Source organism: Nothobranchius furzeri, chromosome 17 (assembly GCF_043380555.1).
Source record: "Nothobranchius furzeri strain GRZ-AD chromosome 17, NfurGRZ-RIMD1, whole genome shotgun sequence".
Lineage (NCBI taxonomy): Eukaryota > Metazoa > Chordata > Actinopteri > Cyprinodontiformes > Nothobranchiidae > Nothobranchius > Nothobranchius furzeri.
The window spans coordinates 24882842-24899856 of NC_091757.1; the positions used below are offsets into that span (position 1 = coordinate 24882842).

Sequence of the window (17015 nt, forward strand, 5' to 3'; positions counted from 1 at the left end):
TTTTCGGTGAGGTCTAACTGAGTACGCATTTTTTTCTTTCTTGCAGAGAAATTAATGGTGACCATGAGGAAAAACATGTCTTCCTTAACAAGATAACACACACCCAAGGCCTTACTGTCCTCATTTCGCAACTGGTTGGGCAACACAATAGTCTCTGGTTTGGCAGGAACAACATCCTGCCCCCCACTTGAGCCAGACCGCTCCCAAGGCTTGAGGTAAAATCCCCCATACTTAAGAATAGTCTCAATCCCCTCAAGGATCTCGCGCAGCCTCTTAGGGTCATTGTGGGATACAAGGATGTTGTCTACGTAGGCGTTGTCTTCAATGACACGCCTCTCCTCCACTCTGTCAGCAAACTGCGGCAAACAGCTAGTCTCCCGCATAGCTACTTGAGCAATACAACCGGCAGGTTTATCACTCATGTTCACTTGCACAACTGCATAATCCATGATATCATCCGCCGGAGAGTCTCTCCACAAAAAGTGATGCACTTGCACCTCTTGATCCTCCAGCCACACCGAATTATACATTTTAGTAACATCTCCGATCGCTGCATGTTCTCCCTCACGGAAGAGGAGCAGAACAGCACTAATGGGGTTTAGAACGTCAGGGCCTTTAAGCAAGATGCTGTTCAGACTAACACCTTCGTAATTCTGGCTGCTGTCCCAGACGAGCCTCACAGGCGTGGTGGTTGAGTGTGGGTTGGGCGCCATCAAATGGTTTATCCACCACACGGCTCCTTTCCACTCATCTAGAACAGCCTTGGAAAGCTAGACAGCGGACCCCCTGGACAACAAGTCGTGTATCTGCTTAGCGTAAGCTGACTTCCATAGTGCATCCTTCTCGAGGCACTTTTCAGATCTCAGAAATGCTTCCTCCATAGCCTTGCAGTTGTTAGGCAGGGTAATGGGGTCTACCTTCCAGGGATATTTGACATCCCAATGTGATTTGTTACTGTAGCGTCACGAAGGTCCTCTAATTTGTGACAAAGGTCACATTTTCCCAGCTGGGTCAGCTGGGTCGACTGTGTAACGTGATGAAGGAGCCATTTCTCAGGGTTATTATCCTCTAACGACTGCTCCCTTTTGACACAGTGCCAGAGTGCATGAAACAGCCTCAAGGTCATGCATTTCACTTCTAAACTGTTTACGTTCCAGCAATGAAGACAGAAGATGAAGACTCTTTTCTTTTCTTGTGTTAAAAGCCAAAGAACTCTATTTTCAATAAAGCTAATCAAAACATCTGTTAGTCAATAATACCATGTGACCGATCTGTGAAATCACAATATTATGATTAATATGTTTTTAAAAAGTAAATGACTTATTCTAGTCACTAGACATGCTGATACACTAAGGTAAATAATCACATGACACATTGCTGTTGCTGATCCAATCTGAATCTTCCCTGTCTGAAGCGTGGTGAGTCTCTGTGGTGTTTAATCTTTCAGCTTTGATTCGTCCAGAATCAAAAATATCCAGATTAATAAAACAGTCCCAATGCCATTTTAAGTCGGTATTCAACAAGATCTCAAGATCCCCTGAAGTTCACCGCATGCTAAGTGATGTATGGACAGGCCATCTATACTTTTCTTTTTAAGCGAATAACTACCAAGCTGGGAAAAAACTGTCGTTATCAACCAACAACAGTTCCTTCAGAATAAAAGCTGAACTCGCTGACCCAAGGAGGGTCCCCTTTTTGACGCTGTGAAACACCTGTCGCTTTTTACCTGGAGACTATCCAAAGACTGGTTGGTCTACGCTGTTTCATCGGTTCCAGTACCAGAGGAGGGTCGTGGACCTGGCATCCGGATCTGTACGGAGGTCTCACTGAAGGGTATGTCGATGCGACAATACTGGCATCTCATGTGTTTATGACCGTGGTTCAAATTTGATCAGTTAGGAGCAAAACATCATATCCCACTCAGACTCACTTCTCCGGACACGGAGGTTCTGAACTGACATTGTTCACACACGTGCACACACACACACGTGCACACACACACACACACACACACACTCCACCTCACACTTCATTCCAACAAACATCCACCATTAGAGAGTGAGTCTTGTTAAATTGTTTAAAATCATTTTAGTAATAAATTTTCTTAAACGTTTGAAAGTCTCTCTCTCTTCTCTTGTCTGTCAGTTAATGCAAAGTGTTTATTTAATTTCCCTGCAATAAAAAGATCCAATCTTCTGATTTAAATAACCCAGTGTCCATTAGATGGGATTCATACTAGATATGAATCTTTAATGTCTATGGTCATTAATTAAATTGTAATTCAATTCCATTAAAACTGTAACTTTGCCCCACAGATTAAACATGCGAGGAGCCATGATGTCTACTGAATATCATCCTTATCTGCTGCTGTTCCGTCCCAGAAGAAGGACACTTCAAGTTTCACAATAATAATTTAAATAATAATTTTAATAAACTCTTTGACTTTATTACTGTTATTATAATCATCATAAATAATCACTTGGTTCAGTAAATGTATTTTAATTACTGAAATGAATTATTATGCTTTGGGTATAATTATGATTATGGTTGATAATCGGTTACGTGTGTTCAGCAAACCAGAAGGTCGTCGCGCACGTAACCAGCCTCCTTCAGAACTTATCCAGGGTAAAAGTAACATCATCACGTCTTTGACTCATGACCAAAGCTTTCTTGCTGAGAGAGGGCGTGTTCTGAGGGGTTTGTTAAAACTAACTTTCCAGCAGCAAAACTCCAGTTTGTGAACCAACCACCATCTGGAGGATAAGGGAACGGCCGCCCTAACCTCCACCTGCTGTTCTGTCACGCTGATAGAATAGCTTCGAATAAACGCACGACAACCAGCTGACGCAAAACTCCTTCAGAGTTATTGATTTTGAGTTAAGACGAAAAACTCCTTCAGAGTTAAGCCAAACGCTCGACACTGTTTACCCTGCGGCATCTCTGGACCAGAGGATCGGTTTCACTCGCATCTTCTCTACCCGATCAAGTACCCTGAGGTTGACAACATCCTCCTTGATCTCCGGATCCACACAGAGGGTCGTCTTGCTGGGTGAGGTAGCACACAGATTGTGTTTGATGCTGTTTCTCTAAATGACAACCAAGTTAGCTGCAAAACCATCATTTCACCCAGAACAAGTTCCTCTCTCTGACAGAAACCTTCTGAGAATTTTTTCACGCATCCAAGCTCTCATTTCATTTTAGTATTCTATTCAGTCACAGGTAAACCTTTAAAGCAAATTTTAATATCAAAGCTGGTAAATTGTCATCCATGAATTGTCATTTTTAATTGTCATTTAAATTGTCGTTTCAAATTGTCAAGTTTAAAATTGTTAGTAATAAATTCTTCATTTTTAAACTCTGCCTCATTTTTTAAATGAAACACAGAAAGGTATAAATATTTCTGGTTATTGAAAAAGCAAAGATTCCTAACTTCTGATTAAATAAATAAACTTTTGCTATTAACATTTAATTATCTTAAATTAAACATTAAACTTTGGATTAAATATAGACCAAGCAGGTCGGTGTATGAACTTCTATCGATTATATAAGTATCCTGGATATTTATACATGATATAAGCTCATATGCTAATGTGCTTGATCATTCTCAGAATCTAACGACTGATAGCAAACAGTGTTGATTCTAGTATGTAGAAATACGCTACATTACTGTGGTCATCACTTAATTTGAAGGTTAAACCTCCCCTGATGACTTCAAGCTCTCTCATCAGCGAGAGACATGTCTTTCCCTCCAGAGCACACTTCCCGCACCGGCACCCGCCACACACAGGGTTGCAGGGGGCCACTATGCTGTCCCAGTGCAGCCACTTGACAATCTCAGCATTACTTGTAACTGGTTTCCCAATCTCCAAGCTGCACTCTGGTTTTGGGCAATGACCATTTGGAGCTTCAACTCTCTTGGACTCTGTCCTCATGGGGCATGCAAAATGGGTTGACAAAAGCCGCGCAGTCACCTCAACATCCTCGAGAAGACCTGGGTGAGCACCACTGACAGTTTTCCCCAGTGGACCATCCCATAGCACTAGGTCACCGCACCTCATCCTTTGGGAAACAAGACGGCCTTCCCGAGTGCTGATGAGAAGCTCAATCTTTTCTGGGTGTATCAACTCACCCAGATTGACAAAGCCTGGGAAGAACTTCTCCAGACGGTCTGATGTCACAACATGACCCACTTTTGAGATTGCCTCCAATCCATAGCAGACAATTTCATGGAGCTGCCAAGTCCCTTTCTTTGTGGCTACTTTTACGCTCACCAGACACCTTTTTGTCTCGACCTTTGTTTCCATGCCCCCAACACCATGCACAACTAAGGTGATCGGTTCACCAGACAGACCAAGCCTATCCGCGGCCTGGTGGGTGATGTAGATGGTATCAGAGGCTAAGTCGATAAGAGCCCCAACCCAGTCCCCTCTCTTGGTGGTGATGTCCAACAGCATCATGAGGACAGGGAGCTCCTTTGGCGCATTAACATCGATAAAATTTTTACCAGCACACACCTTCGAAGTTGCTTTGTTAGTGCAAGCCTTCCGTACACCCTCCAGCTGCTCTGTTGACAGACCTAGACCGACGAACAGAGCCTCTTGTTCTTCTGTCGGACCACGGGGTTCTCTCCTCTTACCCCCTTTGGTTCCGTGTCTGGTATTGTCTTTTTTGTTTGGGAGCTTAAGACACAGAATGGTGATCAGATGTGGAATACCTCTTCTGCACTCCTCATTAAGACAAAGAAAGTTTTTACTACATGGGTCTTCATTCCCATGAAGGTCCAGACACCTGGGACACACTTTTGCCCTTTTCACATAAGCCCTTTGCTCTGACGGGTTGGCTTTTTTGAATGTTGTAGAGTGGTATAAACGCTCTGCATGACCCCCCTCACCACAAATGCTGCAAGGACTCTGTGAGGGCTCACCTTTCTTTTCGCTTGCAGTAGTCTTGGTGAATGAACATCTCACCAGCTTCCGCTCAGTCCTTTCTTTTGGCTTCTCACGGAATTTTAGATCGGCAGCTCTGCCAGGGTAAGATTGATTGGAGGCCTGCAATTGCTCCAGTTGAACCAGAACTGTTTTTCTGAGCTCTTAGGAATTGCCAGAGTTTGTCAAATCGGTTCCGTGGATTAACGTTGTTGACACTATCACACCAGTATAAGAGCAATCTTTCTTTCATGCTGTCCGGCAGCTTACTCTCAAGTGACCGGATCACTAACTGATTTCTTATGGCGTCTTCACAATCTAAGTCTATTTGGTCCAACAACGCTCTCCACAGCTTGGATCAACTGCAAAGCCTCTCTAGGTTGATTGCTATGCACACTTGGTATTTCCTGCAGCTCTAGTACAATGTCATCTGCTATTTGTGACACATTCCCATAGCAATCCTCCAAAATCCGAAAAACCTCCCTCGCTGTGCGACAGTGAAACAGCCTGAGCTCCCGCTTTACCGAATCAGCGATACTGTCCATCAGGTGGAAGAGCCTGCACTCTGGGAAACCTGTGGGCTCAGCCAATGCTTGGAGGGACCCCAGTTGTTCTTCCAGTGCCAATAACTCCTTCAGTCTCCACAGAATTTTGGCAGCCTCAGGGGTGTGAGCGAAATCCTCGTTCCAAAAGAACCTTGAGAGGAGGTAGATGTGCTCTGTCCTGCCCTGACACCATCAGGTTGCACAGCATGTACTCCTCGATGCTGCTGCGGTATGCCTGAGATGCTGAGATTAAAAACTGGGTTCATGGGCTCCTGGGTTGATAGTTCCTGTGGCAGTGCTTGAAGGGTTTCAGTGGGAGGACCTGTACCTATAATACTGTCTTATTTACTGCTATCTACTGCAGCACTTTGGAACGTAGCAGAATTCATGCTTCCCCTTAGCGCCTCATCAACTTGCGCTGGACCACCATCTCCTTCGGCTGCAACAGGACCACTGGCTCCATCAGTGAAGGTAGTTTCTCCCACATCCGTATCATCGACCTTGGCATCTTCACCTTCATTCTGACCGGTCCCCACAGTTACCACACTCTGATTTCCTTCCATCTCTCAAGTGAGTAGCCAGTACCACCATAGCCACTCTACTCTTCTCCTTGATGTCCTTGAGATAGGTACGCATGGCATTCACTTCTTTTTCTGGAACACAACGCTCCCAGTTATGTACAAAATCTTCCAGTGCTTCTAATCTGCTTTCTACAGCAGTGAGCACTGAATCATGTCGATCTTGAGTTATTTGACCCTTTAGGAGGGTCATGTGGCTCATGTGTTTATGTAGAAGATCATCAGGGGGTCTTTTGTTCCCTCTTTGGGGGGAAACTCCCACTGGATTTAAATCTGGGACTCTCCACCATTTGACCTTAGAACTGAAGAAGCCTCTCGGATGAGAGGTGAGACATCTTCAAGCAACTCAAAGAAGTCCAGACGCTTTTCTTTCAAAGCTCATTAGACCCTTTAGGAGTGCATCCACTTGACTAAATACCTCTTTCAGGTCAACCTTTAGTCTATCGAACTGGACTGATGCACAACGTGACCATGATGCACCCTTTAATAGCAGTTCTGTGTTCTGGTATTGTGTGCAGCAATCCTGTAGTTTCTTTTCTACCTCAGCTATCTCAGCTGCAAACCCGCTTGCATCTTCCTCCTCCATAACAGAAATATAACCAAAACTGCTATCACAGATTTCACCATAACTGTCTTTAAGTGCTCTTAATTCAGACTTAAAGTCATGTTCAGTCAGAAGTTCTATGTTAAACCCAGTAGCATTTGCTTTCTTAGGAAACACACCTTGAGTGGAGGAACGTCTTTTTTTTAACTCTTCTAGGCTTGCCATAATGAATGTTGACCTCAGCAAGATGGCGGCAATGGGCATGCGGCGACCCTCTCCCGGTCATTAGCGGCAAGTTACAGTTTGTTTACGGCAGCTGGCTTATCTGATGCCAACACGCTTCGTTTCGTGAAACAACCACCACGCTCCATTCGGCTCCGTCTAATTCCTGGATCCTCCGTGGTCGGCACAGGCTCGCCTCCACTTCTCCGTCGCAGGGCTGGCTCGGCTGTTGATTACTATACGGTTTTTAACTAAATAACTACTTTTACTTAGTTAACTCCCACCGTAAGGGCGTGGTTTACTCATGATACCATGTCGTACTCAAGCTCGGACGACTGGCATCTGCTTTTATCAGTTTTATTCACACATGCTACATACAAGTTAAGCTAACTAAGCTAAGTGTCTGCGCAGTAACCGTGTCTTGCCAGTAGCTAGGTAATCAACAGAAAAACACAAAATACACAACCATGCAACATTAATATTACAAACTTAGTAATTACTGAACAAGCTGCATACATACATCTATAAACTTGACGGTTATTCGCACATAAACTCATTAGCTCGGCCTCACAAGTCAAAACGGTAACTACAAAAAGAAGATCCGGCCAGTGAGGTACACGGGAAGGAGTTTCACATACAGTCCCCAAAGTAAAAGTATCACTCCATCTCATAAAAAATGATGTTGAAGTAAACAAAGGAACTCGGTCGGTCAAAAGGAAAATAAATAAACAAAGAAAGAAAGAGAAATTACGCATGTACGTATATGGGGAAGAAACACACATATACTGTATACTATATATATTATGCTATGCCATTTTATGTATTTCTCTAATGCTGTTTCTCACCCCTACGTTTGATAATAAACGTTTCAGAGATGTGTTGGATTGGGATGAGTGAGTACACCACTATCTGTATCTGTATCTATTCAACCATCTAAATCAGTGGTTTCCAAACTTAGTTAGCCGCGCACCCCCTTCTATGTCCCATGTCGACGCGCCCCCCAGCCCCCACATCAGGGCATGGCTACATATATATATGTATATATATATATATATATATATATATATATATATATATATATATATATATATATATATATATACATATATATACATATATATATATATATATACATATATATATATACATATACTTATATATACATATATATATATATACATATATATATATACATATATATATATATATATACATATATATACATATACATATATATACATATATATATATATATATATATATATATATATATATATATATATATATATATATCAGACGTCAGGCTAAACAGAAAGGGTTAAAAAAATATGATCGACCTTTTCCCCATCACTTTCATTTTTTGAATAGTAATTAAAGTAGTGGTAATCCCCTGTCAGAGTCTTACTCCACCCACATTTCATATTTGAAAAATGCGGCCCAAAGAGGCGTTTCCTGTAAGACCGAGAAGGCGGAGCTACAACCGTGATTGACATACTGAAATTTGAATACAGATGGCGACGGAGAGCGACAGTAGCTCAGAGCAGTCATTCGAGGTGGAGGACTTTTCCCCACCTTCTTCCCCAGAGGATAGGGAGGAGGGCTTATTGGGGGAAGCAAGCGGTCCTGAACCGTATCTTTTTGAGCCACTAGCTCGTGAGTTGTCAGAGGCCCCTGGAGCCGAGCCAGCAGGAGTATCAAGGCATCGAATGGGTCCAGTCTCTGAGTGGTAAGTAGCTTTTAGCCACAGCTAGCAATATTTAGCTTAGCTAAAAGTAATATTGTATGACTGCCTCAACAGGTGCACCTGCGGCCACTGCACATCATTGTCTGCCAGAGAAAATGTGTGCTGCAGAGAAACGCCCAAGGTATAAAAATAAAAGTACCCCACCATGAGAAAAGCATTCTGTAATGTACACATTTGTTACACAATCACTAACATCATACTAATATTGAACTCTTATAGCCCTGATATCAGTTGTTCTTTGTCATAGGTAATGCTCAGGTGTCAGCAGGTGGGTGTAACCTCCTGCATAACAGAGCATCCTGGTTTTGAGACTGTTGCTCTGAATCCCTACGTGTTGCAGGCAGTTTATGGCACCTTTCTGCAACTCTATGGGGAGATGCAGGAGACTACGCTCAACAGGTAAGACAACTGTCAAAATAATTTTTTATGAATACTTTGTAACTCATACCACCTCTTTCTCAGCTGTTACAGACATCTGGCGTACCGGAATGTGGTCAGGTGGTGTTGGGGTTACCTGGGACAGCACGTTCGTGTTGTGATCCCGTCATGCGCTGTCTCCAGAATAAGGCAGGAGTTCCCAGAAGACGGTGCATACAAAGGATTCCTCCCTCCTCTGAACTAATATATATTTTTTGGATTAAATAAATGTTATAATATATATTTCCTGTATTGATTCCTGTCCATAAAAAGCTGCATAAATCACAAAACGGTAAATGCACTTCTTTACACTTTGACATTATTTATATATACACACATATAGCCACACACTTTCAAATGAGCTCTTACAACAGTAAGGTTCTAATTCGGGGTTAATTAATGCTGCTGTAACAAGTGAGTTTACACCCTGTGTGATTAATGAAGTCTATTCTAGAGCAGGTTCAATTAGGTAAAAATGAATGATAATTTAATAAATGTGATACATGTATTTATACACATCAAAATATCAATATAATTGTATTTAAAATGACACAATTGCGCTTTAAAGATAACATTTATTATAGCTACTACTAAGACAACGTTAGATTACAATCTGATCATAACTTTCATGATTTTTGACAAAACTCTAAACCACAAGCAGAGATTCTGGAGCCATGTGAGGATAGGTTGGGCCATCAGTGATGTTTCTTTGGTTCCTTAGACTGGAGGTAGCTTTCACTGTGATGACAAACGTGGAGATGGATCCCGGGAGCACAGGCTTTTCTGTAACAATATCAGGAGGCTCTGAGGAAAAAAGTAATATTAGTATGACTAGTATGACTAACAAAAGCAAGACTGGTGAGTTTTGCTATGTTACATACGGCCAAGATTTTCAAGTTGTATGGGAGCCACAGAGCAGAAAGGTTGTAGAGATCAATAGACATCTGGGAGGTGGACAGCATGAGTCACGAGTGGATGAGCATAAAGATCCATAATGACGTAACGTAACTCCTCTGTCGTACAGTGGTGTGCAGCCTGGCTGAGGAGGAGAAAAGGAAAAACCACACAGAGTAGAGTACTAACTAATAATTACAATCTCTTGTTGTGTAGCTCACCTTACGTGCACTTTAAAACCTGGACCTGTGCCTGCTCACAGCATCCCGTTTATCTGGTCTTTGGAACTGGGCACAGAGAGGTTCTGGAACCGGAATTTTGTCCGAGTACTCCTGATATGGGAGAGGATCCACCAACACAGAGTCGAACAGCAGATCCATAAGCTTGTGCACATATACTGGAAAAGGGTTTTCAGTATTACAATAGCTCTCCATGACATCATTTTGGTTTTATCATACAATATCTGACATACATGAGGTTGGATTGGTCTTCAGGGCTCTCACTGTGTAGTCTCCATGTTTGTACTTTGGGTACACTACAGCATATCTCAGCTCACCAGTTGCTGTTGCTGCATGTGAGCGTGCTGCATTTTCATTATAGTGCATTGCAGCAATTTGTAATCTGAAATAATCAAATAAACAAACCATGTAGATTTTAGGCAAAATTCTACATTTCATTCTAAAATTTGAACAATTAGAGGCATTAATTTGAACATTTGTTGTATTCATTACCTAGACAGCATTCCTTTGAAGGAGAAGACCTGACTTTTTGGAGTAAATCTGATGATGAGGCTGTGGAAAGCCTCCAAGGTGGATGTGTGGTACACAGGGCTTATCTTCTCTACGTCCTTCACAAACCGTGGAGCTAACAGAATGGCAGTGAGCTTCTCACATGATGCTGTGCCTATGTAGAAAATGTTAATTACAAAAATTACAATTTGATCAACTTTAGAATGTTGCTATTATTTCATTGAGAAAAAGTTACCCATAGCTGACATTTTTAGATGACAAATGTATGAAAGAGTGACTAATAGTGCTGTAGACAGGTGTGGTCATTACTTACGGCATTTTAGTACATATTATGTCAATTATGGCTGTTCTGCCTAAAACCATGAGTTGTGTGGCGCACTCGTGTGTTTAAATTTCTGCACAGCATTTTATTCTTAGTAATTAATTGCTGTTGGCCAAATGGTGGTGTGTGACCTTAGCAGCTACATGTGACGTCTGTAACTCTCATGCTCCAAAAATATTTCTCCATGTTGAAGGAGGTGAAGACAAATATTCTGTTGTGGGGTGACGTGTTCTAAATGTAAAGAAACCAAACAGTAAAGGCTCAGCTGTAATGAGTACATGCTACACTTACTTGGTTTGAGCCACTGTCTTGCCTGTTCTCCATCCAGAGGTGCATGCAGACAGCTAGGGAACAGGGCGTTGTCATGGCTGTGCACATTTTGGATGTGGTTGGCAACTGAAGTCCACTTTGCTACTGCCTCCTGTCCTGAGGAGGAACTGGATGCCGACCAGTAGAGGTGGTTCACCACACTTTGCGTCCACAGTCTCACATCCTGGGTCGTCTTTCTCTTCCCCAGCTCTTCGATTTTCTTACCAATTCCTGGAGAGCCAAACAGACCCACATTTAAAATAGAAAAAAAAAATCCTGTAATATTCACTATATACATCCCCAAAGATTACCTTTTTCCATGTGCCAGGGGTCAAAGTAGTGACTGATTTCCTTTTTTTCCTCCCGCAAATACTCCTGCACCCATGTGTGGCGGTCAGTCACGACTTGCTGCACATCGACCCCCCTCTCCAAAAGTGTGCTCAGACTTCTCACAAATCCCTCCTTCTCCATTCGCACACTATTTCCAACTTCATTGCTCTGAAAATAAACATAATTCTCCATTGATCTGTGAATAATTAACCATGAAATGCATTGGAATCATCAGGTAATGTTGTACCTGTACAAGTTGGATATCAATAACTTTGTTTCTTTTGAGATCCATCATGGTGTAGCTGCCATATTTGGCTGAGTGTCCTTCAAGAAATGCAAGTTATTACTTAATTTACATTTGATAGCAAAGGAATAAAATAAATAAATTTAAAAGTATTCACCAGGTGAATCAGCTCGCATGTCACCACCAAGAGTCACAGGTCCAGATTCAGTAGCCTCCTGGATGATATCAGCTTGCTCTAGCTGCCACTGTTGGAATTAACAGCTTTGCCTGATGTCGTCAGAATGTCTGCTTGGACAGTCCCTGCACATTGAAGGCACCCAGGAACTAAAATATGAAAAGTTACGTCATGAAATGAGAGACGCACAGACCTTATCAAAAACAACCTAAACAGTTTTGGCCTATACCTTAGAAATCTGGCTAAATGATGATCCTGTGAAAAGGACAGCAGCACAGAGCTGGAGGTTTCCTGCTGGGATGCTGTTCACCATGGGCTGACTGGACCACTCATTGTAGTGCTCACAGCATGAACACCGTTGTGTCACACGGAGCAGTGTGCCGACTGTTGTCGTGTTCACAACACAACGACCGGTACAAATGGGACACCTTCTGAACAGCCCCAGCAACTGTTTCTCATGAACAATGTACTTCTTGTCCTTTTGTGGATGGACCTCAGTGAAAGAGCTGTATAGAACACATACATTTATATATATGGTCATATCTAAAAAATTCTAAAATGTTATAATTTTTTTTTACCTTGAACAGTTCACTGAGCTTGCACTGTCATTGAGGTGGAAGCTGGGATCAACAACAGACACCTCATATCGTGGTCTTTTCAGGGGTGTGGACGCAGCTCTGGGACTTTGTGGAAGATGAATCTCCATCATGGTCCCTGTGTCACAAGACACACTGCGGCTGGGAGCTCTAAACTGTGTGGCTATGTAAAATACAAAGAAGCAGCACATTTATAAATGTTTAAAAGAGCATAAAATCACGTGTAACAATAATCTGTAAAACAAATTAAAACTAGAATGTAATAATAAAATGTTTACATAGAAGATTATTAAAAATAATTCACATTTGCTTCTTCAATAAGGCTTTACATGAGCCTGGACAAGTGCATTTTTGCAGATTACTAAATCAGTCTGACAGCCAACGTCTTGGGTAGATTTAGCCTGAAAAAAAAATAGAAGCACATTGTTGTTGTTGTTTATAAAGTCAGATAATATACAAAAGAAACTGTCCGAATATATATATATATATATATATATATATATATATATATATATATATATATATATATATATATATATATATATATATATATAGGCGCTTTATGACATTCCTAGTGTGTGATCGTTATTATAACGTAAAAGTCAGTCACATATGATGTGAAGAACCTGAAATGCGACCTCCTGAACAGAATTCCTCACAGAACCGGGTTAGGCTTTGGTGTAAAGCTGGATTTCACGCTGTAATGATGTCTGTCAACTAGTGCTGCGTTAGAGCCACTGTTGCTGAATTACCGACTGACACAAAAACAACCCGGATTTTCTCCGAGCCTGACAGAAATAGTCATGTGGACCTTTTTGTCGGCCAGGGCTTCGAGAAATGTTCCGATTCGCCGCTGATTCTAACCTTACATCCCGTTCCACATTTTGTGAACTTGACAATTTAGCCCGAAGGCAGTGCAGGCTGATATTAGCTAAATGGAGTGAACCACGTCTCTCAAACTTTGCATTTAGGTAGGGAATTGTCTTTAGAAGATGTTAAAACGTTTATTTAGCTTACTCACCTCAGACTGGAGCCCGCCATGGTGGGGGAGCAGAGTTGGTGGGCTGCATCTAATTCGTGGAAGAGCCACGGTGGGCACGGCCTCTCTTCAAACGGAGACGTGCAGAATAACCCAGTTCAAACTCCATCATGTTGGCGAAGGAATCGCGGGTAAAATGCTGGTTGCAGACTACAGCAGCAGGCGGGAGCTGACTGTTATCCTGTACACCGATTGCGCGCAACCACTGGCGCCTAATTTCTAAGTCCAGTGGAAAGGAGTGCAACCCCACAGAGCTACCACAACCAACTACACTACACCTTTTAACCATACTAACACTATATGGAACACTAAACCCGGATTATTTTCCTAATAAAACTAACAGCTAAACACTAACTAAACTACAATATCTAACAGCCAAGCTGACACTAAATAAGTACTAACACTATATAGAGCACTAAACCCGAACTACTTTCCTAGTAACACTAAAAGCCAAACACTAACTAAACTACAATATCTAACAGCCAAGCTGACACTAAATAAGTATTTATAACACTAAAAGCTATGCTAAAGACTATAATATGCTAATGATATATGCTAATGCTGAACTACCGCTAACCGTCCGACACTCACTTGCAAATCCAACTCCCAACTCGCCACAAGGCGTGGCCGAGACTCTCGTTGCTTTATAACTTTGGCACAAGAGCTGCTACGTAGTACTCTACTGGTTTACGTAGTATCTTACTCTTTAGCCATTGGCTAAAATTTATTCAAAATGTGTCAAATTCTGTGTTTTAAGCTGAAGGTGGCGCATTACTGTGGTTTTTAGGCTGAATATTTAATTTTTAAAGAAAATGCACCAAAATGCTAAAATAATGAATACACACATTTAAAACACTATTAGACACTCATTTATACAGTTCATCAGCAAAATAAAGTTAATTTAGACGTTACTTGCTCTTTAATAAACATTCGATACCATTACAATTTCCTTTGATTTAAGTTTAAATAAATATTTAGAGTGCCCAGGTAGCACATAAAAATGCAATTTAACGGTTTTCTTAAAGTAGGAACGTTTAACCAGAGAGCTCTCCTTCCTTCTGCTCTGCGTAAACCTGAGCTGATCACTTACTTGTGCGTAATCAACTGTCTATAGGGGAAAAGATGGAAAAGGTATAGCCATGAGGTTCACTTTTGCCTCAGACCGACTTATTGCTGTTTTATGGTGTGGCTGAATCTGTGATCCGCTGTCACACGGACTGGAATAACAAATGCTGCAGTAACATGAGTTGTGGTCAGGTTTGGAGTCACTGGCTGGAGCGGACCCGACTTTAATACGTCATCCCAAAATAGAAGCTAATATCTTAATTTGACCTGGAATGAAAAATGTTGTTATAAAACCTCTTAAAAGTTTTCATCGTGGAGGAGGCGGCGCTCATTTCTGCCTTCAGTCTGACGGCGCGCCGGAGTTTGCGCAGCGTGCGCGCTTATTGAATCTGTGTGTGTGTGTGTGTGTGTGTGCGCGTGCGCGCGGCGCAGCTCCATGAGCCGCTCCAGTCACCGCGTCTCGTTATTGGCGCTATTTAAACCAATGTTGTAAAATTACTTCTGCCCAGCCCTGATGTGCTCATTTGTGCACCCGTGAGCCGTGATTCCGCTGGACCGCGTCTGACCTCTGACAGACGCACTCTGAACTTCAGATCTTCAGCGCGCTGTTAATAGACTGAATGGGAATCATTTCTTGATTTATTTTGTTTCATCCACAATGTTCTGTGTGTGAGGTTTACAATGTCAGAACACCTGCATGAGACAGGGTGTTAATTACAATCTTCCAGAATGATTCACCACCTTCACATTTCTCCTACACCGTTAAAAATGATCAAATACGGAACATATCGGCGTGTGCAGGCCAGAGTGCTGAAGCTCGGCGCATTGTTATTATGAAGCTAGGGCACATGCGGAGGACACACACACACACACACGCGCAAAAATATACTTGTTTTGCATTACATTTATTGTGCCCACTTACTTTTTCTTAGGCCCACCCACAAATGAGTTTCTGGCTACGCTAATGGTGACATATGACAGACTTCTCTGAGCTCCGCAGCCATTACACTTTTCACCTCGTGCACCCCCTAGCGGCAGCTCGCGCACCCCCGGGGGTGCGCGTACCACACTTTGGGAATCCCTGATCTAAATTATCTGTATCTGTACTCGGAGTGGGCGTCGTATAACCCGGAAGTGGGCGTGGTTTACATTAATACATTATTTTAAATCTGAAATTGATATGGATTGATCAGAAGTTGCTAAGTGTATTGTTTATTTGAAAACTATTTAGAGAGTAGCCTCAGAATTGAGATTAAATATATTTTTATCACAATAGTAAAGGAACTATTACAGAACAAGTTTATCAATAAAATCAGAACTGTTACGGCTACCAGCCTGGCCATTGGGATGCAGGAGCCAAGATCACCCAGCCCTGTGATCAGCCTGACACTGCCCCTCCTCCTCCTCTCTTCCAGGCTGCTGAAGAGCACAGCTGATCTGAATCCTGCTGATGACCAACACCTGGAAAAAAAGAGAGGATGCTCGTTGCAGAACCACAAAGGCGGAGCTGCACCAGAAGGTGGAGCTGCACCAGAGTCAGCCCCGCCCATTCACGCAAACAGCCTAGCCCACTGACTTCTTCTGTTTTTTTATTTTATCGCAAATTAACCTGACCCACATGAATTACGGCTGTTACTAGTTTACAACTGTTAATGCTATGTTCTATGCTCCAATTAAGCAAGATAAATATAACTTGCTACATGACAAAGTCTGAATATATCCCGAAATTAAAAGGGTTCTTTTAGCGAATGTGTCCATAGCCGCTCCAACAGAACCGGGGTCAAAAAAGCATTTCAGGACAAAACTTAGTGTGTTCTGGTAGTCCAGTGGCAAGAGCATCAATTTTAAGTTTTGCTTTCCCCTCAGCTGATGTTGGTTCGACTCTCGGTGGGGTCGGCAGATATCTATTTAGCCAGCTGAAACATTCAGTTTGTTTATATTTTAGTTGTAATGTTTATTTTCTGCAAAATATTTGTGTCTCTAAATTTCTTTGAATTTGGTCGTTCCTAAACAGCATTTTAGTTGAAACTCTGCTCACAAATGGACTCACACTGGCTAAATAAACAAATAAATAAAAAACAAACAAACACATTAGTCATTATATTTTAAACGGTACACCAATAAATCGTTAAAAACATAGTACTGGCAAGTGTAGTGTTGAGGGTCTGACCTCATGAGGAAATTACTATGCAGTGATTTTCTCCAAAATGACTGTGCTTAAATTGCTCTGAAAAGCAAATAACCACATCAGCGCCAAGAAACTTCATTTCCCATGATGCTTTGCACACGGAAGCATTGTGATGACGTCACCGCCTAG

At 42.0% G+C, this 17015-nt stretch overlaps 2 protein-coding genes across 4 annotated transcripts; one reads left to right on the forward strand and one right to left on the reverse strand.

Moving 5' to 3' along the window:
- Positions 1-8310: 8310 nt before the first annotated feature.
- LOC129161868 (P2X purinoceptor 7-like) lies at positions 8311-9218 on the forward strand. Of its 2 annotated transcripts, XM_070546259.1 has the most exons (5): positions 8311-8540; positions 8613-8679; positions 8806-8826; positions 8899-8957; positions 9021-9218. In XM_070546259.1, the coding sequence occupies exons 1-5, from the start codon at positions 8326-8328 to the stop codon at positions 9178-9180; spliced, it is 522 nt and encodes a 173-aa protein (XP_070402360.1). In that variant the 5' UTR covers positions 8311-8325; the 3' UTR covers positions 9181-9218. The 2 variants fall into 2 exon arrangements, with proteins under 2 accessions (XP_070402360.1, XP_054594355.2); XM_054738380.2 differs by having other exon boundaries at positions 8806-8957.
- A 320-nt stretch (positions 9219-9538) lies between these two features.
- LOC139063665 (uncharacterized) lies at positions 9539-12065 on the reverse strand. Of its 2 annotated transcripts, XM_070546258.1 has the most exons (7): positions 11981-12065; positions 11827-11903; positions 11232-11747; positions 10601-10772; positions 10342-10490; positions 9857-10266; positions 9539-9779 (listed from the first exon to the last, which is right to left on the reverse strand). In XM_070546258.1, the coding sequence occupies exons 3-6, from the start codon at positions 11545-11547 to the stop codon at positions 10103-10105; spliced, it is 801 nt and encodes a 266-aa protein (XP_070402359.1). In that variant the 5' UTR covers positions 11548-11747; positions 11827-11903; positions 11981-12065; the 3' UTR covers positions 9539-9779; positions 9857-10102. The 2 variants fall into 2 exon arrangements, with proteins under 2 accessions (XP_070402359.1, XP_070402358.1); XM_070546257.1 differs by having other exon boundaries at positions 11827-12065.
- Positions 12066-17015: the final 4950 nt, after the last annotated feature.